We start from the raw sequence: 27,803 nt of genomic DNA on the forward strand, positions 1-27,803 counted from the left end.
TCCACCTCTTGTCACATAAATTAGACAAAAAATATAAATAATTGGGTTGTTTTTTTTTAAATTAAAAAAAGTTATTTTTTCTGATTAAATTTTTTTTTTTTTTTTTACAGATGATAAGTGTCCTGCAGAGTTTTAAAGATATCAGCATCCCAGCAGGTCCCAGCCAAGGACACTAGGGAGATAAAAGTCTTTAGTGTTGAGTAATATCTAAATGAATCGATCATCTCCTCATACTCTCACCTTTTTGGTTGCACTTTAATTTACAGTACACTAATAAGATGTGATAAACTGTACTTAAACAACAACTAATATAATCCTAATCCAATATTAGAGGCCATTTTACTCATTAGAAATCATATCAGACCGCAAATATGTAACACTTAGCTGCAATTCTACCCTTACTCCCAAATTACATTGTGATTTAACAGCACATTTAATCACGCTTGATAGTTTAATTAGACAACACATGCTGTAATTATACAGATCTAACACCATATTAAATGGTATTTACAATAGTTATACACAACACGAGGGCTCAGAGGCCAAACAACTTATTTGGATAACTAACTTGGAAGTTCTTAATAAGTATAAAGGCTTTATTTATATAGCACCTTTCAAAAACTAATTACAAAGTGCTTTAATGGATAAATACATACTACATGCAACAGTACAAACGTTTTAAGGGAAGTTCATACCAAAAGTAAAATGACACAGAACACAGGGTATGTTGAACAAAAGCACAAAAAAACATATTGTTCTCTGAGCTTTCATAGCTTTGTCGGACTATTAAAAACACGATGCCCGATATAAATCTGTCCGGTTACAGCCTGTCATTCATTAAACTCTCACGCTGGCAGCATTACATGTGGTGTCTAATTACAGCATCATTTGGGAACAAGGGTAGTATAACAACTAAGTAGCATATGTTGGATCTGATGATCCTGTAAAACGGGGTCGAACAGTACAATAGGATCTCCTCTTTGGTTTTTAATTAGAGTGTAATTGGATTTAATAGTGTCTAAGATAATATGGCTTTATATGTGTTTCTGATTACTGTATGATTTAGGAGTATGATGCTTGTCAGGGTATAACTGTGTAAAGAACATATTACTTTTTGCTTTTGTCTAATTTGATACAATGTGGGTTTTAATATTTATTTTAATTGTTACATGAAATAAAATCCCTGCAACAACGTGCCAGTGCTGCAGCAGATAAACTCCGCTATACACACGAAAATTTAAATTCTTAAATTACTGCCCTTCTTTGCAAAAACAGAATCAATGTACCGACAACCTGTCCAGATTTCACTGTTAATGCACACAAACGTGTTTCTACCTTTCACACCTCAAACAGAAGGAAGCCGTTCACAGCCTGAAACCAAAAACATACTTTGGACGATTAGCTGTGTTTTTGAGTTCACCTCCGAAATAGTAGGTTCCTCCCGTCTGGATGGAGATGGGGATGACTGTCCTCACAGTAGACGCCTCGTCTCCATCCACCGTCAGCATCACGTAGTATTCCACCGCATTCAGATGAACACTGTGCCACTGGCCGTCATTCAGACCGGAACCTGAGGACAAAAACTATTTAGTCAACACAGCAGCAAACATGATACTCAAGGAAAGCACCAGAAGAAATGAATAAAAAACACGCCGCAGGTGACAAATAATTCACCAACTGAGAGCTCACCTGATGAGATGTCAAGACGGGAGTTCTTCTTCTGCGTTAAGTTCATGTAGACGGTGACCTTTCCCTCCGTCAGGCCCACCTCCACCCAACCACCAGCCAGCGCCGTGAACATCAGCAGCCCGCTGGGGTTCCACGTCCTGAAGGACAGGCTGACGGACAGGGCGTCGCTGTCACTCTGACCCGGCAGACGCAGGAAGGACGTGGAGTTGAAGAAGACGGGGAAGGAGTTGGACTCGGCGCAGGAGAACGTCAGGTTATGCTTGAGTGGAGGAAAAACAAGGAGGACGAGGAGGTCAAGATTTTATCACTGAGTAGAGAGACAAATCAAACTATACACTCCTGATCAGTCACTTTAAACTTTGAATTTAACTTCATTTTTATATTCATTTATTAAAAATACTGGAATGATTTAAACCAGGCTGGTCTAAGTGAACACAGTTCACCTGCTCTGGTGCGCTAACACTTCTTTAGGTGCACTATTTAATGTGTTTAATTTTATGCATTTTATTTATTTTCTATATTTTTAAATGTTCTTTTATAAGTGAAACACTGCATGTAATTGTATTGGTGTAAAGCACTTTGGGCTGCATTTCTTCATTTCTCTATGAAAGGTTTGTTATTATTATTATTATTATTTTACCAGAGGTTTGAAGGGTATATAAGGTGCACATTTCCTGGTGTGGCTGGGCAGTATACCAATTTTTGAAGGTACATTGATATAATTTTGAACAATGTATAAGATAATACTGATTGAATTGAAATAGTTTGACATTGTGTTACCGAACCCATTCGTGCCGGTGTTTGCATCTCTCAGACTCTCCATGCAGACGCCGTCTACAAAGCAATCAATGTCATGTATAAAGTTCTTTAGGATGGTTCGGTCTTTTTGAGGGAGGCTGTTGTCACAACTAGAAGATAAAGGATCTGTTCTTTTTCACACAAACACTCTGTACAGTGAAAGCAAATAAATGCACCTTGGTAGGTTTTCTACGGTAACGTTACAAGATTAAGGTTTGATGTAATAAGCCACACCCACTTAAATCTATCATTACCAAGTTCTATGCATCACCTGAGTCATGACCCTTGTTCATGATCGCCGAATCTCGTACGAATCCGTGGGGTCAAGCTTTAAATGTTTTAATAGGCTTCTCCCCAAACACGTTCTGAAAATGTCTATGATGATAGAGCCAATTTCCTACTAAGCCCCGCCCCTCGTAAATGTTATTGGTCAATATCTTGAGAAGTAAATAAGATATCAACAAGCCTTATGCAACTTGTGATAATCTCAATCTACGATGATCAAGAGGCTTCTCTTTAGAGCACATTGAGCTGCACCTGTTTGTCATATTTCAGGTGACTCAGACTTTTGGTTTGAGGGGCGTGGCCTATCAAAGATTTAATTTGAGGGCGTTGTTTATAGCGTCAGAATCTGGCTAATTGGACTCGTCTTTGTTCAAAAGCTAATGTACATCATTTCAAGTTATTGTGCCAAGTTTCATGTTTCTAGCACACTCCAGCTCAGTTCAGGTCAATTTGAGCCTCAGCAGAACAGAAATTACAATAATAATTACAGGGCTTGAACTCTAATAATAATAAACCTAAAAAACAATATTTCAGAGGAGCAGAATCCTAAAAGTGACATTGGACAGATTTGTATTAAGAACGCAGACGACATTCAGAGAGAGGTTTGTCTTACAAAGCTGGAGGTGTCCGCCTTCTTCCTGCGGACCAGGTTGGTGATGTTGTCTCCGTTGTAAGTGATTCCCTCCATGCAACCAACAAAGTTCTCTTTACCACCTGAGCTCGGCTTCGCAGAAACAGGAACGCCTCCGAAGTTGATCTGAGGACACACAGCAGTCTGAATAACAGAGATCCCTCTCCGATGCTTATTGTACGACTGTGAGCAACACACACACACACACACACACACACACACACACACACACACACACACACACACACACACACACACACACAAAAGGTGGTAAATGTGTGTAATGCAGCACATTATAAACTGCTTCCAGTTTCAACAAAGTAGAAACAGCTGTTTGAAATAACCTGTGTTGTGATTTGGCGCTTTATAATTAAAATGAAGTGAAGTGAAGTGAAGTGAAGTGAAGTGAAGTGAAGTGAAGTGAAGTGAAGGGACTGGTTATAACTAGAAGGGCTACAGTATGTTTTCTTGTGTGAGCTCAACCAGCTGTTAAGACAACATCTTCTCTGGCAACCTGAAGCCTAATTTCAAACACTAGGGGTTAAAGGTCGGATTATTTTTCATTGCTGCTTCATCCCCACAGTAACATCTGTCAGTCAACAATTAACAAATCATGAGTTTTTTCAACATGCACCCAATTCAGCCATCATATATAACACGTTTCTAAATTAAGAAGACGTGTGAAAGTGTGAAACATGAAAATTGAAAAAGAACATTTTCTCTTTCTTACTGCGGTAAATGTTGTGTTTCCAACTTTAACACTGACACGTCTCAACCTCACTATCTGAAATAACCCCAAATTACTCATGATTGGTGTTGTATGGGTCTGATGGAGCTGACGGGGTTAATGGGCCTGATGGAGCTGATGTTGTTGTTTTATTTCACTTTATTAATCCCCGAGGGGAAATGTCTTCACTACAGCAGGGGGGCTCTCAGGGGGGAGATGCTGCAGCAGGCTGCCACTAGGCGGCGCCAGGTAACCTGACCTGAGGTGCATGTTTTTTGATGATGGGAGGAAGCCGGAGAACCTGGAGAGAACCCACGCAAGCACAGGGAGAACATGCAAACTCCGCACAGAAAGGCCCAGGACCGGATTCGAACCCGGAACCTTTTTGCTGTGAGGCGACAATGCTAACCACTGCACCACCGTGACGCCCAGTTGATGGGGTTGATGGGGCTGATGGGGTTGATGGGGTTACTCGGTGGCCAGACTGTCTCCATCTCCATCTTCCTCTCAACATTGAAGCTCCATTAGCAGCAGCTGATGCAGCAGTTTTATCAGCAGTATTGATCCGTTTTATTAAATTTGTCTACATGGCTGCATGAAGATGATCTGCACACACTGGAGAGGCAGCTTTCACATGGAAAACACATTTTCAAAGTTTGACAACCAGCCGTTTGCATTTTGACTGAAATTAACTCAGTTTAACTGAAAGATGAAATACGATGATTGGCATATTGCCAGCAAGTTTGATTTCTGGGTTTCCATCATCAGTGATGTTGGTTGACTCGGTCAGTGTGTGCTGGAGTCTTTACCTCATAGTCCAGGTCCAGGTGGTCAAACTCGCCGTTGGTCCTGAACTGCTGGGTGTGGTGGTCCAGGGTGAAATTCACGTTTCTACGGGAACGCTCGATCACGACTGCGTGCCAGTGGTCGTCGTCCAATAAGCTCCCGCTGGTCACAGAGGTGTGACCCTGAATGGAGCCGTACTGGTTACTGCCTGGAGAGAGAGACACACACACACACACACACACACACACACACACACACACACACACACACACACGCACACGCACACACACACACACACAAACACACAGAAAAGGTGGTAAATGTGTGTAATGCAGCACATTATAAACTGCTTCCAGTTTCAACAGAGTAGAAACAGCTGTTTCCTGAGACGGATACCTAAGTTGATGCTGAGCTGCAGTCTGGCCCGGCTGAGCTCCAGGGAGATGTAGTCTCCCTGCTGTCCCTCTCCATGGACGAGCACCCCGTCTCTGGCCGTGGTTCGAAACTTCAAAGAGATCACATCCTTCACGATCTTCATCTTCTTGCTCCTGAAGCGGTAGGAGATGACGCCTTGGCCGTCGAAACCGATCACATCCGCCCCTGGAAACCACACGCAGAGAAGGGAGATTCAATATTCTGCCAGTTCAACAGATCTGGGATCCAGAACCACGGTGGTTCTTGGAGGCTTTGAGCTCCGTTCTGGTTCCCTTCGCTGCCTGGACTCACACAGGGGCTGCAGACGCCACGCTTTAACTGACCTTCACCTACACTTAGACTCGACTGAGGGGACGGCTTCATCTGAAACAGACCAAACTTAACTTTGGATCCATCTATCCATCATCTAGACAGACTTATCCTGTACTGGGCCACTGTTCACATCCACTACAGGCAACTTCTCCACCTCACACACACGAGCCTGCTCGGTTCTACAGTATGAAACACACACAACAATGTCCATGTTGGAATCTGCAGCTGCGCAGCAGAATAAAACAGAAAAGGCAGCTTGAACCAGGTTTGTCTCCCTCGTCCACTCGTACTCACAGTACGAGCATCCGTAGAGCTCCAGACGGACTCCGATGCGTCCCTCCTTGTTCCAGTCCAGCGGGATGAAGCGGATGAAGCGGGCCAGGACAGCGCGCTGCAGGGCATGTCGGATAACACCCTCACTGTTCACATTCCCCTCAAACGTCTGAAACAGAGGAAACCAACGCTCACCGTGAAGTCATGAAGATCAGCTCAACATTAACAAACTAAGAATATAAGATTGGGAAATTTAACCCAGATTCAATTTTTGTTGTTTTGGGGTTTCAGGAACAAATGGGATGTGTGCATCTGTTTATCAAACCCACTGTGAGGTGAGATTTATCCCTGTCAGCATTTTAAGGGTCTCCGTCTCCAGAGTTTGACACAAATTGAATGTCTCTGGTCGTGTCCACGGAGAAATGGCCGACGCACCTGGACCGATCTCAGAACGTTTTAATCCACCATCGTAAACAATAACGTGTCCATCCAAAGCCCAACTGTATGTGTGAATGTTGTGCATTGATGGTGTGTCATATCAGAGGTTGGACCGACAGGTTATTGACCTTATTTTCGGGCCGGCACAACGCAAAGAGATCACGCTCCTTTTCTCTTGCGACGCAGCAGACTGAGGGACATTTTCATGCTTTTAGATGGCGAGAGCACACATTACCAGACTCATCCAAAATCCCACAAACAGGTTTGGTGGATGTACTACAGATTTCAACCCATTTTCAAAAATGTATTAAAAAAATTCAACCTTTTCAACCTTATCTTAAATAATATAAAAAATGAAGCTGACTCTTGTCTGTTGACTTTGATGTGAATCAGGCAGTTCGTGCACATAATGACAGAAGAAACCTCAGCCACATGAACAAAGAGGGTTCTTTGTTCACTTTGACATAAATTAATGATAAAATAGCAAATAAAGTTTTGAATTAAATTACCCACAATTCCAATGCACCACCCAGATGAGTTTCCTCTTACAGTCGCTGGTTCTGCAGCTTCTTCAATCGTTACCATGTTGACAACACGCTGCACCACAGAGTTTTTAAAGCGGATGAGGAGCTGATTTGATTGATTTCAACGGTGACACACCTTCTATCTTGTTGCTCCTCCTACTTCACCACTGAACCACACCAAGCCACAGATGTGCTTCAGTCTTTGTTTACCAATTTACCAAAAGAGCTGGCGACACCTACAAACGCTACCGCCTGTATATCATTCAGATTTGACCTGAAAAAGAAAACCCTGTGTGGTACGTGAGAGTTGCAGTTCCTTGATGTACGCTGCGTTAAATGTCTTCCTCACCCAGATGTTTCCATCCTGTAGATACGGCCTCCAGTTCTTCTGTGTGTCACTGTACAGCAGCCGATACTTGCTCGTCCAATCAGAGCTACTGTAGCGACCCTGTGTCACTATGGCGACCACCTGCTTCCTGGAACCCAGGTCTACCTGTAACCAGGGGTAACGGTCTGTATCCAGGGGCGACCAGCCTCCAGCGCCTGGATTTGTGCGTGTTGTCGGGGTGACAGGGTGAAAGACGGGAGACAGAAGGAAAGAAGATCAAATGAAGTCATCTCATCCGTGTGTTGTCTTCAGCTGAGTGAGGACGTGTGTATGGACGTCTTCATTAGACACCGGGCCAACAAATGATGTCATCACAAAGCAAATAAGAGGCAGGCCAAGGTTTATGAGGAAATCTGTTACCATCTGATATTTTATTAATTATGTTCTGTATATGTACAACAAAAACAGGTGTTTTCAAAAATGGGTGTTCATTTTCCTGGAGTTAAATAGATTCACTAATTTATGTGTGTACATTTAATGGTGCAAGTTCCTTCTTCATTTTGAGCCATTAACTCTGACTGAGTGGCGCTGACATGAAAAGATTTATTATATATATTACTTATATATTACTTAATATATATTATCATATATATATATTACTTATATATATGGTTTGTAAAATCAAGCTGGAATAGAATAGAATAGAATAGAATAGAATAGAGTAGAATAGAATAGAATAGAATAGGAACACAACCTCTTAGTTTTAAGTTCAGTGTTTGCTCAGTCATTTACAGTACGTAGAAATTCAGTCAATGCATAGCTGCTTTGTAGTTTTAGCCTTCTTCCAACTCATTACGAGACAAAGTTAAACGACTCTATTCAGGCTGGAGATTTGGAGAGGAGTCATCTGTCAACTGATTCCAGGAGTATTTTTTCTGCATCTATTCATTTATATAAAAACAATCAAAGTCATTATAGATCTGATAAAACTATCTGACGATAACTGTCACCAGAAAAGATCCAAATATCCCTCAGATTAAGAAGAAGGTGAAGAAGAAGACTCCTCCTTTCTATTTGGTAAATGTGTTGATATGTGTGCTGCAGCTTGGATGATACACCAAAAACATAACGCAGTAATAATTATATATCCCAACAATAAAATTTGAATTATAACCCAAAGTACAACTACAATATCAGACACTGCTGAGTACATTAAAAGGGGCATACCTTGTTTCCGGTTGAGTTTGGCGTAACCGGCTCCGTGTCCTCGGCCGTACGCTGATGAACTGGTGAAGGAGCTGTAGGGGAGGGGCGTGGCCAAGCTGTCCTCACACGTCCCTGGAACCAGAGACAGAAAACAGACACCGTGAGTGACGTTGGTCATACATCTGACTTTACCTTGAAGGACACGATGTTTTAAATAGTGTAATACTATAATTAAAACTTTGGTTGAATAAATTATTAATTGATACCAGAAAAACGTCCCTCTGCTCTACTTTTAACTAATTGCTAATAAGCAAAAGTTGAAGAGCCAACGCAGTAATATAAGATGGCAAACAAGATAAACATTACTGCATAAACATTGTGAGCATATTAGCAAAATAATGTTCGTATCATCTCAGATTGATTACAGCGCCTCTGAGCCGCTGGTATGACTGGAGACTCTCTGGGTCTGATGGATTTATGAAAGGTTTGTTTACGTGTGTGAAATCAGGTGCAAACTTCACATCACCTGCAAAAAAATGTCTCATCTGATCTACTAACGAGGTGCAGGGAGGATCTTTCACATGTGCAGTTTAACACACGGTGTTCATTTAGGGTGTTTTCCTGAGGACATATGTAATATCGAGGGTTTCTACTTAAACGTGTAAAATACTGGGAGGGAACATGCAAATAGATAAATTTAGAAAAATGTACCTGCAACGATATTTACTGAACCTCGAAGTAGAAACAGGAGAAGTGATTGTTGTGTATTTTAGTACGACTGAAGGTTTTAGTCAGATGAACATCAGGAGAGACGGCTGCTCTTATTGTGAAGGAGACACGGCTGCTCTTATTGTGAAGGAGACGCAGAAAACCAGAATACGTAGAGAACGAGGTTTTACACCAGTTAAACATTTCTGATGTCAGAGGGAGAAATTATTCAGACAGATCGTCTGTTCAGATATTTGATATTTTAGAGTTATTGAACGAACTTAATGATGATTGACAGCCAACAACAAGGAGGAGCCAGGCAACACCAGCAATCACAGAACTTGTGATGACTCAGCGTTTTCTCTACTCTGTAGGTATCTCTGCTGGGATATCAGTCCTGTTCTGCAGGTGAGCTGTCCAAGGTCCTGAATGTGTCCCACGGAGCTCACAGGTAGCTTCATAAAGTCAGCTGCTCATCACAGAAAGATCTGGACCTGCTGCTCAGTGTTTGTTAGAGGACTTTTTGATTTGAACACGTTTTATTATAAAACAATTTTTCTTATATCATCACCTGATATGTTGCTATCTTTTGATTTGATTTTTTTGTTTGTTTTTCCTTTGGCATTGACTTTCTTGCTGATAATCTCCTGTATAGCGTTTCTTCATGTTATATTTATATTTCTTTATTTCAATGGGATCCAATCTCCTTTTGCAGTGCTTATGTTTGTGTCTTTAACACACGCTAACCCCTCATTTAAATACAGCGATTTACACCTGATCTCGATGATGCCATCATTATATGTAAATCACACGCAAACGGGTGCAAAATAAATGTGCAAAGTTTTGGAATAAACACGCAATTTAGCAGCCTTTATTAGAGATCTTAGTAAATCAGGCCCTGTGTGTTGTTGTAGATGCAGATTCACGTCCTCAACTAAATAACAAAATGTAATTTTCACTGCGTTCTCATACAACTTGTATTAATGTAACTGAAATGACAAAGATCGCTCACAAACCAACGACTGAAACAGGAAGTAAACATGTCCAGCCCTCTAACGTCACCTCACTACGTCTGACTACAGCAGTAATGATGGATTCTGTTTGCATACCGCTGGACATGTTTGGTGTTTAACTGTAGAAAAAATGATGGTTTTGGAAAACTATTCTCAAATTTATATCCTCTGTGATATAAATAATAAGACCAAATTTACATGTGAACATCTGTTGTTGGAGGTAAGCTTAGGGTGAGCAGTAAGACTCCCCGGGTCCCCGCCGTCTCCTCTCTGCTGTCTGTCTTCTCTTAAATGTCCTCATCAGCATGAAGTCTGCAGTCTTTCACCTGAACTGGAGCAGTGAACTGAGAGGAAGCGCTGCAGCCTGCAGTGTCTGGGAGCTTCTGATCAACATGTAGTCTGAATTTTGTTTGTTTTCTCTATTTGCATGTGTTATCTTAAGCTGCAGTGCATTGAGCCCTCAGGGCCACCGTACTAGTGCTCTATCTCACAATGTTCATGACAGGGAAAAATCATTTCAGGATTTGCTCTAAAATTAAGCATGTTCTTCTACAATATATCCTTCCACCAAATTCATCAAAACCTGTCTTCCTGTTTCCAGACAAACAAACAAACAAACCAAAAACATGTAACAAAAAAGGCAGGTAATAACCATATAAGGGCACTGTGCAGTCAGACATTATTCTTTGTGTTTTGTTTTTGTGCTGGCAGAAGCCCGTCTAGAAGACGCCGTTTTGGACGGGGGAGGGTCACGGCTCTGAGTGAGTGTGTGTGTGTGTGTGTGTGTGTGTGTGTGTGTGTGTGTGTGTGTGTGTGTGTGTGTGTGTGTGTGTGTGTGTGTGTGTGTGTGTGTGTGTGTGTGTGTGTGTGTGTGTGTGTGTGTGTGTGAGAGAGAGAGAGAGAGAGACAGGTGCAGCGAATGGTAATGAGCTTCCTCATATGCATTACAAAACAACAAGCCAAGCACACATTAAGCAGTTTAACGGAACGAGAGAATTATTATCTCCTCAACAACCTGAAAACACCCTCAGCGCTCCACCAACAGATCATCGTCCTGAGGAGAATACCTGTTTATTCATGTCATGAACTTTAATCACCTAACAATCATTTCAGCACTGTTGTCTGTTCAAGCCCTCCTGCTGGTAGTATTGTGCAAAACTCAATGAACTTAATGAGCATCCTTTTCAACATCCAATGGCAATTTTCTAAATCATTTATTACTCTCATATAAAAATAATAACAGAGCAGAGCAGTTTCTAGTTATTGGCTCATCCAGGAAGCTTTTGAATCAGTTTAAAATGAGACATGATATTTATAAGTATGGTGTGTCCTATGGTGAAGCTATGATAATTTGCGTCATTGCATTTGAGTCTGCTCATTAAATCAGGGAACTACGCTGCACCGTCTGCTTCTGAGACGACATCAGGCTGAGACACCCGTCCACTGACGGCCCCTCCAACACTTTGCTTATGATTTCTTTTTCCTTTTTTATTTTTGTCATCATTAAATACAAACATTAAATTAAAAAGGTCTGTTGCAGACGTGCATTATGTATTCTGCTGCATTTTTTTAATGGTTTGAGAAGTCACTTTAGATGTTTGGATATTTGTTTTTCCATTACGGAAGCTGTCATAATTAAAAAATATTGTGCAGTAGCTGGAGAAAACTATGGATTTTTATTTTATAGCTTTGTAGGAGGTATTAAGAATGTGTGAGTCAAAAAATAAGACAACCAACATATCGACAAGCTTGGATGAGATGAATGAAACATGTTGTAACTTACAGAAATACCCACTCTCACTGTTAACAACCATAACACCTAATAAAAGCAAATCGTCAGCAGTGCATAAGTGCTCAGTGTCCATCTGTTCAGTTCACACCTCCTCCAACCTCCATTCATCTATTCATCAGGTCCTGTGAGGAGCAGCTCCTGAGGATGGTTTAGCTTCACGAGGGAGCTTCATATCAGGAATTTACAGAAAGAAATGAACATTGATTTTATTTATTGATTTATATGGATCTTATTTCTCCACCTACGTGGGTTGGCAGGAGAAATCTGCCTGTTTTATAGTCCTGGAGCTTTGCTCAATGAAAGACATGGAAGCATATCTGTTTTCTGTGCAGACTTCCCTTTAGATCAACATGAAAACAAACATTGGTCTTGTTTACGATGGACTGTACTTCCCTGAGAAGAGGTGGAGGGAACAGAAAGCTGCACTGAAGAACTGACTCTTCCAATCAAGCAGCAACCATCAGTGATGTCATCAACCATCAGTGATATCATCATCCATCAGTGATGTCATCAACCATCAGTGATGACGAGGAGCCAGCGGTGGATCTGACCGATCTGATTGGAAACCTGACGATACTACGTCCCCGTTTTTCAGAGCCGGAAGCTACGAACACTTTTACATACAGTCTGTGGTTCAGACTAGCAGTGAAGAGCCTGTTGATGCTCGCGTCAAAAACTCACCTGTTGCTAAAAGTCTGTTTAACCCCAAAACATACTGCTGCCATTTCTGTATGAACATCTAATTCATTATGACTGTTAGCTGTGTTGTTTCTCGTTCCAAACATGTCCTCCTGTTTGTTGCCAATATAAAATGTTTAATAACATAATCCATCCTAAATGTTTCCTGTTTCTTACAAACTCTGAAAACCATAACATGCGCCATTAGTCAGCAATATCACCTCATGTCTTTTATCTACTGTATGGCCAAAACTCACTAAAATTAGCAGATAAATTGGGAATTCCCCCCCAAAACACTGGGTACTACACCCATAGGTGGCGCTGTAATAGTGAGGTTTGTGTTTTGGTGCAAATCTCAGGAATGGTGCGGCCTAGAGTGAAAATTCTCATTTCATATCAATCTCTCAATGAACCTATATCTTCTGCTTTAAATATATCAGATTTTAAGTTTTAGCTCCAGTTTTTCAAAAACATTTGTACCAACAAATCTAAATTTCTACAGATTTAACATTTAATCTTCAGAAAAATATCGGTATGTCCAACAGTGCTGAACATGTTCACCACATGTTAGAAAAGCTTGCATCACAGCAAATTTGGTCAATTCAGAAGTTTGTCACTCAATATTCTTCAAAATGTGAACAATCAATTGACATCGATATCTCCATGAGTCTTCATTCAAATGCTACCAAAATCAACACGGAAATGCTTTAGATAGTAGAAAACACATGTTAGGAATGTAGTGATGTTAAGTGAAACGCTGAGTCTGCACATTTAGTCTTCGATGGTGTAGGTTAGTGACTCTGCGTCCTTTAGCAGCAGACGACCTGAAACTCAGGCAGGCCACAGGCGGAGGGAAGTTTTCAGTTTCTAACTAAGTTTCTGGCTGTTCCATCTTATCAACTCTACAGATACCACAGTGACGACACTCTGCAGCCAACTTTAACTTTCACACTATTTTACAGAAAAACACTCAAATCTGAATGCAAGAAACTTCCACCTTTGGAGGGAAAAGTTTTTACAAGTGTAGGGGAAAAAATTTACAGATTAAAATGCTTTTTTTAGGAATATAAACATTTATCAATAGAGGCATGTCAGACTGCTGTTCAGCACCTGCTCAGCTGTTTCATGAAACAAAAGCCATCAGTGATGACACAATTACTGACATTGAATTTGTAAATTAAAAAAATGAAGCATTCTTTCCAAAAAAACAAATCTCTAGGAAGTTTTTGAGTACATTAAAATGATTTTTTTTTTTTTTTTTTTTTTTATAATAAAATTACTGCCAACCATGTAATTATACAATTATGCCTCCAGCTACCAGCTGCAAATTCTAAAACATGGATGCTTCACACACAACTTCCATCCTGACAGCTCAGAAGATCTCTACAATCACCATAATTTCTACATGGTTGTTGGGGTGACGTCACCAAGTTAGTATCTGTCATTGTATGAAATATGGTCACAATTTTTTACTCTGCTGCTCAGTTATGGTGTCGAATAACAGACAGAAAAGAATAATATTAATTTAATCCTATTTGTGTGACATGTTGTCATAATTAATGTCAGAATTATTGAGTTATGGCCACAAATGTGTTTTTTGAGATTACAGTTACGTTTGACCTCCAAATTATGATCAGGTCAATAATCCAGTACAAGTGAATGTAAGTGCCAAATTTGATGAAGGTCCCTCAAGGCACTCGAGATATTTAGGTTACAAGATTGAGAAGGATGTGAGGTTACAGTGATTGTGACCTCTGACCTTTAACCACCAACATCTCATCATTTCACTGTTGAGGCCAAGTGAACATTTATGCCAAATTTGAAGACATTCCCTCTGGGCGCTTCCCAGATATCCCTCAAGGCGTTGCTAAAGAGTCACGTTCACCAGAATGGGACGAACAACCGAAAGGGACATAAGGTCACAGTCACATTGAACTTTGACCTTTGACCACCAAACTCTAATTAGTTAATGTCCTTCAGGCCGAGTGAACGATTGTGCCGCATTAAAAGAAATTCCCTCCACGTGTTCCCGAGTTAGAAGAAATTCCCTCAAGACGTTCTTAAAATATTGCGTTCATGAGACTGGGACAGACAGACAGACAACCCAAAAACATAACACCCATAAAAACAGGTCATCTTCCTCCAGAACTCAACAGAATAATGAGTATGAGACATGACAACACAAAAGACGGTCAGAGGGGAGAACAGGGTTCTCTTAAAGACCCTGATGAGTCATCATTAATGTAAATGCCTGTCAACTGCACAGAAACTAAAACAAAGATTTCTACTAAAAAATACATAAAGAGAAATAAAGATACAAAAAGAAAGGCAGCAAGCATTTCATCAGGAGAGAGTAAGTCAGACCACCAATTCAAGATCTGGGTGAAAGTTCTACATTGGAAGAAGTATAATGTCAAACCTTGTCACTCTAAAGTTGGAAGTCACACATCACATCTTCCAGGGTCGAAACCCGCTTCTAAACATGGGAGCTTACTTTTATACTTTTGGGGGTTTTCAGATAAACTGATGCCGCTGTATAAATAACTTTAACAAGAATGTTGACCCAGAAAAGCAGCTGCAGAAAAAACCCCACCATCTTGCAACTACAGCTGCACCTGTCAATGTGAGAACCAGCAGCTGGCCTTCATAAAGACTCTGGTAGGACAAAAAAATGGAAACTGCTGAAAAATGGACATTGCATTGCATATGTGTGTATTTACTGTGTAAGACATCCAGTTACTCTACAATTATTGTGTAGCAGTTTTAAAGCAACTGCGAATGAGCTATATTTGTACATTAACAATTAATAATCACATCTCATCATAACTACAACTCTACTGTTAAGAAAATATGATCTAACATACAATTAAAATGTATATACCCCAAGTGTCCAGAGGATTAAAACAGGTCAAACCCAGCAAGTTAAGAGGGAAAAGCTATTTTTATTGAGCAGCCATTACTGTTGGTCAGTACGGGAGGTTGTGCAGACTTCATAACAGACGTTGAGCTTTATACCTATATATAGATATATATATATATATATATATATAGTATACCAGCTGCAACACATTTGGACTGTGAATTGTTGTTTGCTGGAAGTTCAGCTGAGATTTAAACTGATGGGGAATTAAAGAGACCATAATGAGGTGCTGGTTCTATTCCTGCTTCATAAACACCTTTCTTGTTTTCTTCTTAATAACACAGACAGGCTGTTTTATATGAAAACATACTGTGTCGTCATTATCATAGGACTGTACCACCCCCCCACCCCACCCCATCCCACCCCACCCCGCTGCACACAGAGAAGCTCTGGCCCAAACAAGAGCGAGCCTCCAAATTAGCTATGGTTGCTAGTGTGTGTGTGTGTGTGTGTGTGTGTGTGTGTGTGTGTGTGTGTGTGTGTGTGTGTGTGTGTGTGTGTGTGTGTGTGTGTGTGTGTGTGTGTGTGTGTTAGCCTACTTACGGGATCCTGCCGCTGCGGAGCTGCAGGTGCAGATGATGCCGCACAGGACGGACAGCAGCAGCGTCGCGGTGAGACGAGCCATCCTCCCAGAAACCCGTCGGAGTCCGAGAAGCACGCGGAGACAATGCAGCGGGTGTCGGTGCGGTGTTTCCGCCACTGGGGTGCCACACACGCGCGCGCACTCACACACACAAACGAAACACCGTTTTTTTCAATAGCAGCATAAAAAAAGAAACGGCCGTCCGCCCACTGCGCCCTGTTCCTGTCGTCTCCTTGCTCCCCTCCTTAATCAACCTGCCCAGCGGCACTGCGGCGGAGCTTGACCACCAACCTCCGGTACCAGACTGTGACCAGGACGCGGTTGTGCTGCTGCTGCTGGCCTCCAGCTCCAGGTGCATGGTCAGACAGACGGGCAGACGTACAGAGGCTGTCCAACCCGAGAACCCAGAATAATCAATACACCCCCTTCCTTCCGCTGCACTTGGTACATTCCTATTTATACAACAATACAGGATTCCTTGAATGGGGGGGGGGGGGGGGCAGAAGGGTCCGCAGGAGCCCTCGAAGGGAGAACAAGAGAAAGGTGTTCAGACCGTGTTAGTCATGATAAAGGTCCAGGACAATATCACATTCAGTTCATGTTTGAGGAGGAAACCTGGAGATAAAATGAGAATATTGTCCACAGAGGCTCCACAATTTCAGTCTGAAAGACACAACACATTACAGACAATATGAAGCATGACTCACCCGCCGCAGGTATGAAGTGTGAATTCAAAATCAATATCCAGAAATCAAAAACAGGCCTTTAGTCCAGATACCTGCTGGTTCTAGTGCTCTCCAAACGATCACGTTCATTGCAGGCTTCAGGGCCTCATGTCTGGGCTTTATGCGTTATTATGAAGACATGACATCATATTCATGTCAGTCTGAACAGTTTGAACAACTCAAAACCTTCTGCCACTTGTCTTTTTTCTCGCTATAATTTGGGGTTTACACAGAAAGTCTTTTGTTTATTGAAACATCGTGTCAACAACACAAAGTCACAAAGCAGCTCTTTGTATTTTGCTCTACTCATCCAAAGTACTGAAGACAATAAAAAAAACATTCCACGTTTATTGATAAGGCTGTAGTCACAATGAGTGCTTGGACATCTCCTGTGGTATCCACACTGCCATACTATTTACTATACCAGAGAAAGATTAAGGCTCAGTCCCATCCCATGACCCTTCAGAACGGATTTTATTCATACATTTGAAAATATCAAGAATTAGATTATTAAATTTATGGAAATATACAGTATGTTGACAAAATAGTGTATCTCAAAGAATCCACTAATAATGGTCACAAACAAGACTTTGTTTAATCTGTTTGAACCAGAAAAAGCTTTACTATCCCAAAACTGCAATTTCCAACTACAAAAAAATTATTGAAAATAATAACAATGGACCGTTTTTCACGTTATGTTGCTTTAGTTTGTCTTCCTCCCGTTTATGTGGAGTCTGCATCTTTAAACACTTTGTTCAGAGGGCCAATTTGAGTTACACATCTCATCCTTTTTTTTTTTTTTTTAACTACAAATGTAGTTAAAAATCACGACAGAAAGTTCAAAGTGCACTTTTATGAAGTAGTATAGTTATCCCAATGGTATAGGCCCACATACAGGAAGTACTGTTGCATGTAGTATAAAGGTAGCTGCAGTACTTAAAATAATAAGGCATACTGCGCGTGTCTCTGTCCAGTCCCTTGTCTCACTCCTTGTCCTCACCTATGGTTCCTGTAGTCTCTCTGTCTCTCAGTCACTCCCTGTGTTTGTCCACCAGAGGTCCTCAGTGTGTCCCACTCTGTCTCTCGCCATGCCTCTTCTGCCTGCCACACCCACGTCACCTGCTAACAGATCCACTGTCAGCGCCAGCCGGTCCCCCCCCCCCCCCCCACCCCCCCGTCAGACCACTCATGACCAGATCGTCAAGTCACCATTTCAGGTCCCTGGAATCTATCTTGAATCTGTGATCTACAATCTGAATCCCAAAGGACAAAACAATCTGGCGTTTCTCTCTGTCTTGCACATTTTGCTGATGCAGCAATGTTCAGTATTACTAGAAAACATATGAAGCTCCGATTGTTACAAAACTCAAAACACAATGTCACCTTGCAGCAATCTGAACCCCCGCGAAGAGGAGAACATACGCTGTCGGGAACAAATGCAGAAGTGTGCAGTCGCTGTGCGTTCAAGTGGTGAACGAAGAACTGACAACAATGTGCCGATGTGATTGTTTTATTCAGATGATTTTAGAAAATAAAGAGTGAAAGCGTGAAAGTCACATGTTTTGTAAGCGTGAAACTGGATCATGTAACCAAGGTCCTGCAACAGAGGTCATGAGACCAAATAAAGGACATTTGCTGGCGGTATTAGGAGGCAGGGGGAGGGGCTTGGTGGCGTTAATCACAGACTGCCAGGTGGGATGATGACGTCTGAATCCAGGAGGATTCTTTTTGGATCTCTCTTTGTGTGTTACATGGAGAGCACATCTTCTATCTGTTGTCCATGAACCTCTGTCCTGTCGCTGCCCACCACCGAACAAAGACACGGAGCAGCTGGTCAATCAGCTGGTGATCAGCGGAAACTCCGCCGCTGCCAGAAGCTCTACCAGTCTGGCTCGGACAGACCAGTAAGCATCAGCTACAGCAGCACTGAGGACAAAGAGGACTCAGAACACATTCAGCTCTACAACGACGACCTCCGACGGCACCGAGAAGCTTTGACAGGTCACTGATCATACTCTGGTTCCAACCATCCCAAAGCCTTTTCATTAGCGGGAACAAACTTCTGATCCCATTATCATGTTTCTCTCATGCAGCAACACTCTGACAGCCAATCCACCGCTACCTCCACTCAACCTTTAACTACTTTCACCCGTTTACCCACTTCATTATGTAAAAAGCTGTACTGACCCTGGATTCATCCAACATTAATCTCCAAGCTTCCTTTTTAGTCCAAAATCCTGGAGCATGTTCTTTAATCCCAGTTTAAATCCCACTAACTTCAATGATGTGTTTTCAAAGTTTCAGTGTGTTTCTGGCCCACAACACAGTACTGAACCAGAACTCTTCAAAGTCACCAACTCTGCTGACTCTGCACATTTCAGCATCCTCATTCTCCTGAACTTCATGCAGCATTTAACACCGTCAATCTTCTCCATCCTGTTGTACAAGCCTGGAAACATCGCTCCACACTATGGACGCTCCCCTGTCATCATTTAAATTGTATCTCTGTGAAAGACAATACTCATTTATCAACAGCTTCATCCATCATTGCAACCAATTTAAGATCCTTGTCATCCCTCTAATGTCCTCCACAACAAGTCCTCCAGCTTCTCCAATCTCTTACGACTGGTACCCTTAATCCACAATCTGAGTTTTATAACAGTTCCCCCACAGACTGACAACTCAGTAGCATGCTGCCTGTCCTTCTCTGAACTCTGATCAGCGACTTACAGAGAAGAAGTTGTTGCAATCAGGATCGATTTCTCTTTTAAAAGCACTTTCAGACAAAAAAACCCAAAAACAAACAAGCAGTGATATACGGGCCCTCGCACTCCGGCGCGTCGCCTCCCCGAAGCCGTCTCCCCGAAGCCGTCTCCCCGATGTGCAGCGGGCGAGGGACCGTATACCCGCTTAAAGTTGCTATTTTTGTCTCGTTTCCTGTCTCCAGCAGGGGGTGCTGGCGAGCCGTTTGGCCACGCCCACTCGCAAAACACATCAGATGTATCATCTCACCACGCCGGATGTATGTGACACGTTTCATGAGGTTTCAAGCATCCGTTGACCTTAAACATCAACTTCCTGTGTCACGGCGAGACATCCAACTTTGCCGCATCGTCACGGCGACACTCATTGACAAAGTCGAACGAATGTCTCAATATATCATCAACTACATGTTTAGGTTGTTGTGACCCGACTTTACGTTCATGTGATCAACCAGCTCGATGTAGAACGTGAAAGTATGAAAAGTGTAATTTCCAGTGTCCACCAGGGGGCGCTATGACTATGAGTGAATATTCCCCCACAGGGGTCTTCAGGGCGGGGCTGTTATCATGCCTGTGATGTTTGGAGAAGGTCGGTCCATGCACATAAGATTTAAAGCAACTCCTAGTTTCATGGCGAGACACTCAAAATGGCCGCCTCTCACGGGCACACACATCGACGAAAACGAATTTATACAACTTTTAATCCCAAACATGTTTTCTATCCAGAGAACCTAAATTCAAGTCGGTCGGATAAAATCCCTCGGAGGAGTTCGACAAAGTACGACGTGTCAGAGTCGCCCAAAATGGTGACTAAATTCAAAATGGTGGACTTCCTGTCGAGGTGACGTAACGGTGCAATGTAACTTTTTTGTGCGTCTAGGTGTGATACACGTGTCCACCGGATTTGGTGAATTTAGGTAAATGTGGCCGCCGGGGCATCTCTGTAGGGGGCGCTCTCGAGCCGTTTGGCCACGCCCACTCACGACTCCACTAGAATACTAAATTTTTCACCGGGAGACAAATGTGTTTCCACTTTCATGAGTTTTTGAACATGATAAAACCTCCAAAAAAGAAAATCACTTTACGTAAGAAGAAGAACATCGAACGTCCAAGAATAACATTTTTACGAAAAACAACCAGCGCTTTCGCACCGATGCTCGGGCCCTAAAAAACATTAGCATTCAAGTTTAACAGGGTCAGAACTTGTATGAAAAAACCCATAAAACGGACATAAATCTGACCGAAAAATAACTGCTATAAGCAAATTTCCCCAAAAAAGTCTGTCCATAATGAGAGGTGGTCAGGTAGGATAGGAAAGTTATGAAGATGCTGATTTTCTGAATTTGCAATGCTGGTGAAAAACCCCAATAATATGCAACAATACTCAAAATCAAAAAGTCAAAACAAAAATAATGGCAGATAATGAAGAAGATTATATAGTGATCAGTATATATATTAGAGTTAAGTTTTTCATTTTGGTTTCATGTACTGGCAGATTACAGCATTGGCATTGTATCATACTTCAGATCTGGACCACTCGTAAATTTGGTTCATACCCAAGAAAACAAAATCTTAGTAAAAGAAAACCGCTGAGTTCTTTAAACTCTCTTAAATTGCTTATTCGTGCCACATAAAAACAAACTTGTTCTTATGAGTGGTTGAGGTCCAATTTAAAAAAATAAATAAATAAATCATGAAAACAATTCTGACAAAATAACCCTGATGATGTCAGTGATGATGTCATCAGGGTTATCTCAACTTGAGGAAATGGAGAACAGAGCCTGGGTTAACAATTGTTGTGGAGTTTGAAAGATATGAAAGTTTCCCAGTCAAAGTGGGACGAACAGAGTGTAAACCGGGGTTCTGGGATATCACACCCTCTGGAGGTCACAATTTGGACTCAAGTGCACGACCCAAAAACACAAGTAATGGAAAACTCTTTTAATGACATCAGTGCAAAAACAAAAACTACATCCATACAAGGAAAAATCCAAAGACTCGCAGTCCAGGGTCCTAAAGCCATGAAAGATAACACAGTCACAGACGGTTGGTACAACAACGATCCGACACCGGAGATCAGGAGCCAAACACTTTATACACGAGAGGGCGGCGAGATGATCGAACACAAGTGAAGACCATCAACACAGCAGGAGCACAGGAGGAAGTGAAAAGAGGAGAAACAAGACAAAGAGAGTTACCAAAATATAAGAGGAAATGAACATGAAAAACTCAAAGGACTGCGAGACAAAACCAAACAACCAGAAAAAAACACAGAAAAACAACAAAACAATGAGAACAGACTGAAATGGACGAGAAAAAAAACTACATATTATTTCCCCTTTTTAGTTTGCTGATTTTATGGAAGACCAAATTACCTTTTTAAAATGTGATGTGGTCACAAAAACTCTCCAATACCTACTTGTGCTCAAATCACCAAAAGTTATTCACTTTAAAAGCTGTAAGCTGTGTTCCTCAGAACCACTGAGTCACTCATTAATCAGAAAGCCTTTTTTTCCTCCGTTACGCCGTTTCAACACTCGGTCTACAGTTATACTTCACGTCGATTCACCAGGAAGACGTGTTGAGCTGACAGGAAGCAGCTCCAGATGTTCACTTAGAAAAGGGGAACAATCGGATCATTTGTTTGAACACACAAAATACAACAGTAACAGAAATACGTTAAAAAAAAAAATCCATAAAAGGACAGATTTCACAGGGGAGCTGTTTTATTTGCATAAAGTAAAAATTATCTCAAAGCTTTACAGACATACAAATAAAATCAACAGTCAGTATAAAAACAGACCAAGAGAAGAAGTGAGCAGCTCACATAAAGATACACTACGTTAAACTGCACAAGAAAAGTGACCTTTGACCTTTGATTAAATTCTGTGCATCACTGGGCTCATATAAAAAGGTCACATATTTAAACAACTTTTAGAATTTAAAAAACTACAACAGACTGACTGTAAGACTTTGGACAGAGTGTGTTAAAAATGGTGTGATAAAAAAAAGGCTTTCTAAATACTGAGTGACTCAGTGGTTCTGAGAAATATTATAATTTGGACAAGATGCCGGTTCCTCCAGCAGCTTGCAGCATTTTTTCAAATAAAAGATAACAACTATATATTTGTGAGCTGTTTTTGTTTCTCCAGTAAGTAATGGAAAGTACTGAGATACAGATTGTTTCTTTTGGTCTTTTCACTCATGTTGTTGTGTTGTTTATATTGACAACAAGAAAATAATTAAAAATCCTTCATTTTTAATGGAATTAGCCCCTATGAGCTTTTAGGCTCCTGGATTTTCCAGCTTTATATGATGTGTACCAATATTTTGACAAAATCATATCCACATAATATCAGCATGTGATTAATAGCGGAAGCATCAAACTATATTTACTATATAAGTTTACAATATAACTAAAGTTGTGAAGACATAAAAAAATGCACAACAAAGAGTCATCATAACCTTTTGTCAAGTAAAAAGATGATCTCACATAAAACACAAGATGATCAAATTCATTCAAATGCGATAGCTATATTATTTCTGTGAAGTAGTTTTGATGCTGACAAACTTATTTAATTAGATAAAAGAAGATTGGCTTGTTTACAACTTCAGTGATTTCACTATAAAGAGAAGCCTGGCAGGAAGAAAAAAAAGAGTGAACTGATATAAAGAGAAATGTTTGTAATGAGTTTGCAAGAAGCGGAACCCATCAGTGATGTCATCAACCATCAGTGATGTCATCAACCATCAGTGATGTCATCGTTGGTTTGTGAACGTTATGAATCCTCCAGTTCAGATTCTGTCCGTCACCATCTTTGCTAGTTCGGAGCGGTTCGGAGCAGGAAGTGACCATATTTGGACGAGCTGGGGGAGGAGCCAGCGGTGGATCTGACCGATCTGATTGGAAACCTGACGATACTACGTCCCGCCCACCGATAGCTGTAACCTGACTGCACCGCAGGCCTGTCAATCAAACAGACACGCCCCCAAAAACAGGTCTTCTTGAATCTTCTTTTCTAATGAATGAGGGATTATTTTCAGATGGACCTCCAGAAAACTAAGAAGAAGGAGTGACTTTAGCTAACAACACCGAGATAACTGATGGACACATTTTATTCACTTTGGATTTGATGAGAGAAGTTGAATGGGAGTCTATGGAGCCGGAGGCTTTTTGGAGCCGACCTCTAGTGGCACTCGCTGGTATTGCAGCTTAAGATACTTCTGGATCAGAACCGTTTTACAGACCTGAAGTTACAAACTCTTTTAAATACAGTCTGTGATTTATGATGAGAAATCTGAAACATGTCTGCATTGTGAAGACATGTCGGCCAGTTTAGACTTGGTTTAAGGGTTCAGATGAGAATCATGTTTTGGTGATGGTATGGGTTGAGATTATGTTAATAAGAGTCCTTACAACAACAGAAAGACCGCTGTGAGTGTGTGTGTTCAGTACTCGTAAGCAGAGTGCGGCGTCCTCTGAGATGTGGATCTGGTGCTCTGGCTGCTGAAGCTCATGTGTCCCTTCAGACACGGGATCTTCTTAGAAATCAGCCTTTTGAAGTGACTCTGGAACTTCTTCCCCACAAACGTGTAAAACACGGGGCTGATGCAACAATACAAATAGGCTATGTTCCGGGTCACGTACAGCGCGTAGTCCAAGCTGTCAGAGCAGGGCTTGTCTTCTTCTCTGGTGACAGAGATCTGGATCGCTCTCAGGAGGATGACGACGTTGTAGGGCGTCCAGCAGACGAAGAAGGTGGCGATGATGACGAAGATGAGCTTGATGGAGCGGCACTTCTCCTTCATGCGGGTGGACAGGATGCGCACAGTGATGCTGATGTAGCAGTACATCACCATGAAAAGCGGCAGGAGGAAGAAGAGCAGGAACTGCTGGTAGTAGCTGACCAGGCGAAAGCGCTCCATGGTGCTCTCGGCGTATCCCGACTCCTCACACATCCAGCCGCTCAAATTGTCCTTCCACACGTTACGAAGAACCAGCTCTTTCACGCTCGCTGCGATGCTCACGAACCAAACACTCACCGACGCCACGATGGCGTAGAGCCTTTTTCTGCTCTTGGCGGCCGCCACCGCGTGCACCACTGCCAGGTATCGGTCAAAGGTCATGAGTGTGAGGAAGAGGATGGAGCTGTAGAAACCGATGAAGTAGGCGCTGCTGACCAGCTTACACAGAGCTGTGCCAAAGATCCAGTCTGACAGGTGGTACGTGGCCCAGAAGGGAAGACTGGCAGCGAAGAGGAAGTTGGACAGCACCAAGTTCAGGAGGAAGATGTTGGTCACCGTGTTGAGCCTCTCATATTTGTAGATGATGCAGAGGACCAGCCCGTTACCAAGGTAACTCAGGAGGAAGTTGACGTAATAGAAAACTGGGATGAACTTGGCCCCGAACTGGTTGACGGACGTCTTGATGCAGAGCTGGACATTTTCACTGACCACATAGGTCGGGTCACTCGTGTCGTAGGTGCTGTTGAAGAGTTCCTGGAAGAGCCGATACTGTTCATCGTCATCATCACTCATTGCTGAGGTTTGTCCTGTGGCACGAAACACATTCAAGAGCCATGTTAGTAAAAATACACATAAAACACAACCAGTGTTAATCATGTGACCAGACTTCAGCTCAACTCTCTCACACAACAAGCTCAATCAGAGGGGCCAAAATTCATTCTGATAAGGGGCCAAAAATTCATCTGGATGGACGGCCGCGGGGCAAAAATAAATGTTTGTTATGGGAAATTACATTTCATTAAAATGGAATATGTTTTACTGAAAATGTACTTTCTAAATCTAAAACTAAGTAAGAGTAATTTCATTATTTTGCAGAAACTATTTGTTGGGGATTCGACCCCAGAGAGACTGGTGTAAAGATGAGTCTTGACCACTACAGGGTTCCAGTCAGACAACACACGGTCTGATTGAGTCACATGTTACTGGATTGAGTTTAGCATACAGTATTATAACTTGGAGACAGATGGATGGATTGACAGTTGGATGGATTGACAGATAGATAGATGGATTGACAGATGGATGGATTGACAGTTGGATGGATTGACAGATAGATAGATGGATTGACAGATGGATGGATTGACAGTTGGATGGATTGACAGATAGATAGATGGATTGACAGATGGATGGATTGACAGATGGATGGATTGACAGATGGATGGATTGACAGATAGATGGATTGACAGATAGATGGATTGACAGATGGATGGATTGACAGATAGATGGATTGACAGATGGATGGATTGACAGATGGATGGATTGACAGATGGATGGATTGACAGATAGATAGATGGATTGACAGATAGATGGATTGACAGATAGATGGATTGACAGATGGATGGATTGACAGATGGATGGATTGACAGATGGATGGATTGACAGATAGATGGATTGACAGATAGATAGATGGATTGACAGATGGATGGATTGACAGATGGATGGATTGACAGATGGATGGATTGACAGATAGATGGATTGACAGATAGATGGATTGACAGATAGATGGATTGACAGATGGATGGATTGACAGATAGATGGATTGACAGATGGATGGATTGACAGATGGATGGATTGACAGATGGATGGATTGACAGATGGATGGATTGACAGATAGATGGATTGACAGATGGATGGATTGACAGATGGATGGATTGACAGATAGATGGATTGACAGATAGATGGATTGACAGATAGATGGATTAACAGATAGAGTTTCTGAAATAAACACAGAAAGTGAATTACAGAACTGAATAGTCACCAACAGTTAACCTTAACTAAGCATTAATACACATTCACAGGAATACAGGCTCGCTAGCCAGATTAGCCACTTAGCTCAACGTTGGGCTATTATTTGAACGGCTAATTGCATAACAAACACTTACTGACACTAAATGCACTTAAGAACATAAGTACAGCTATAAACGGAACAGTTTACCACGTAAATCCAAAGTTACAGTACTATGACGTCATCAATGACTCGATCTGACTACACTGTCGGTCCTGCAGAGCATATACGATTAGCGCAACCAGAAGCGGAAACGGTTCGCGGCGTCAAAATAAAGTTTCAAGCTCAGAGCGTCGTAACCGTGTTGTCTCTGTCCGGGAAGAATTGGCAACACTATTGTCGTCTTGCCAGTTTTTTTCTGACTTGTCTCTTGCCTCCGTCGCTCATCGAGGTCACACTACAACACAGAAGATCATCAGGAGACAGAAACCGTCATCATCACAGAGAAGACGAAGGCCAACAGAAGCTGAACAGCATCAGCTGCATTGACTCACTTCATGTCCTTTGTAGCGGCACAAAAGTTACAGTTCGTAGAAGTTGGTTGGATTTTACAGCATTTAAGAATAAGGTGAATAAGTATGAGCTTGTCAAAAGCAGAAATACAGAAGATGTCTCCAAATTGAGCTCGATGAACATGCACGTGCATGTTAATTTTTAAATTATATTATTCAGTTAAACAGTGATCCTACTGGGAAAATAACTATGCTGCATATTATCACATTTTCTTTTCCATTGAGAATTTTTTAAACAGCAGCGGTTGCCTTGGTAACTGTTCTGTCTATTGGGTTGATGTTTAGATTATTTTAATGTATCCCCCTGGTGGTTGCATGTGTTATTGCAGTTAGTTTAAGCAGTAGAAGTCTTTTCATTCATTGGCCAATAGGGTCACATGACGTGGCCAGAGCAATGATTCCAGCTCACAGCAGAGGTGAGGGGTCACGTGACCAGCTCATCCTCTGCCTTTCTTAGTTGAGTGTCTTGAGCAGCAATGCTTGTGAGTACCAACATATCATGTGTGCTGAATTGTACCGTTTATTGAATGTTTACATCGAACTTTAACATAAAGAGGGACGTTTTTATGGAGCTAGTATTTTTAGCATCTAAATTAAGGTAAAGCATTGTGATGACTCAGCAAAAATGTTAATTATCAAGCCATGCCTTGTTTGTTGAAAAGGAAGGTAATTTAGCACAGTGTTTTATTCTGTGTGGTACATCAGAAAAGATATGTAATTTTATTTTGACATACATACTGATTGAGTGATTTATTTTTGTCCTTATTTCAGTTTTACAAAAAAGATTGTTGTACATGAGAAGAGGAAAACAAACAGTAAAAGTTCATTCAACTTTACTTCTTCGTCTGACTCTCTATACAACAGTATGTT

At 41.6% G+C, this 27,803-nt stretch overlaps 2 protein-coding genes across 2 annotated transcripts in view; both read right to left on the bottom strand.

Moving 5' to 3' along the window:
* Window positions 1-16,536, bottom strand: part of LOC138614355 (contactin-associated protein-like 2) — a 30,138-nt gene extending 13,602 nt beyond the window's left edge. Inside the window, exons 1-9 of the mRNA XM_069687748.1 lie at window positions 16,087-16,536; window positions 8,454-8,564; window positions 7,248-7,441; window positions 5,958-6,105; window positions 5,313-5,516; window positions 4,940-5,124; window positions 3,386-3,529; window positions 1,690-1,948; window positions 1,421-1,570 (exon numbers count right to left, since the gene is read on the bottom strand). Of these exons, the coding sequence (XP_069543849.1) occupies window positions 1,421-1,570; window positions 1,690-1,948; window positions 3,386-3,529; window positions 4,940-5,124; window positions 5,313-5,516; window positions 5,958-6,105; window positions 7,248-7,441; window positions 8,454-8,564; window positions 16,087-16,168 (1,477 nt within the window). The 5' untranslated portion in view covers window positions 16,169-16,536. The remainder of the gene's footprint in view (window positions 1-1,420; window positions 1,571-1,689; window positions 1,949-3,385; window positions 3,530-4,939; window positions 5,125-5,312; window positions 5,517-5,957; window positions 6,106-7,247; window positions 7,442-8,453; window positions 8,565-16,086) is intronic.
* A 7,175-nt stretch (window positions 16,537-23,711) lies between these two features.
* On the bottom strand, window positions 23,712-25,164 carry LOC138614358 (C-C chemokine receptor type 3-like). The gene has a single exon (XM_069687750.1). It carries the CDS (start codon window positions 25,149-25,151, stop codon window positions 24,063-24,065), a length of 1,089 nt encoding a protein of 362 aa, XP_069543851.1. The 5' UTR covers window positions 25,152-25,164; the 3' UTR covers window positions 23,712-24,062.
* Between the last annotated feature and the right edge of the window lie 2,639 nt (window positions 25,165-27,803).

Source organism: Brachyistius frenatus, unplaced genomic scaffold (genome assembly GCF_029030835.1).
Source record: "Brachyistius frenatus isolate BFR_SWC_R1_liver_20210118 unplaced genomic scaffold, ASM2903083v1 Contig_486, whole genome shotgun sequence".
Taxonomy (NCBI): Eukaryota; Metazoa; Chordata; class Actinopteri; family Embiotocidae; genus Brachyistius; species Brachyistius frenatus.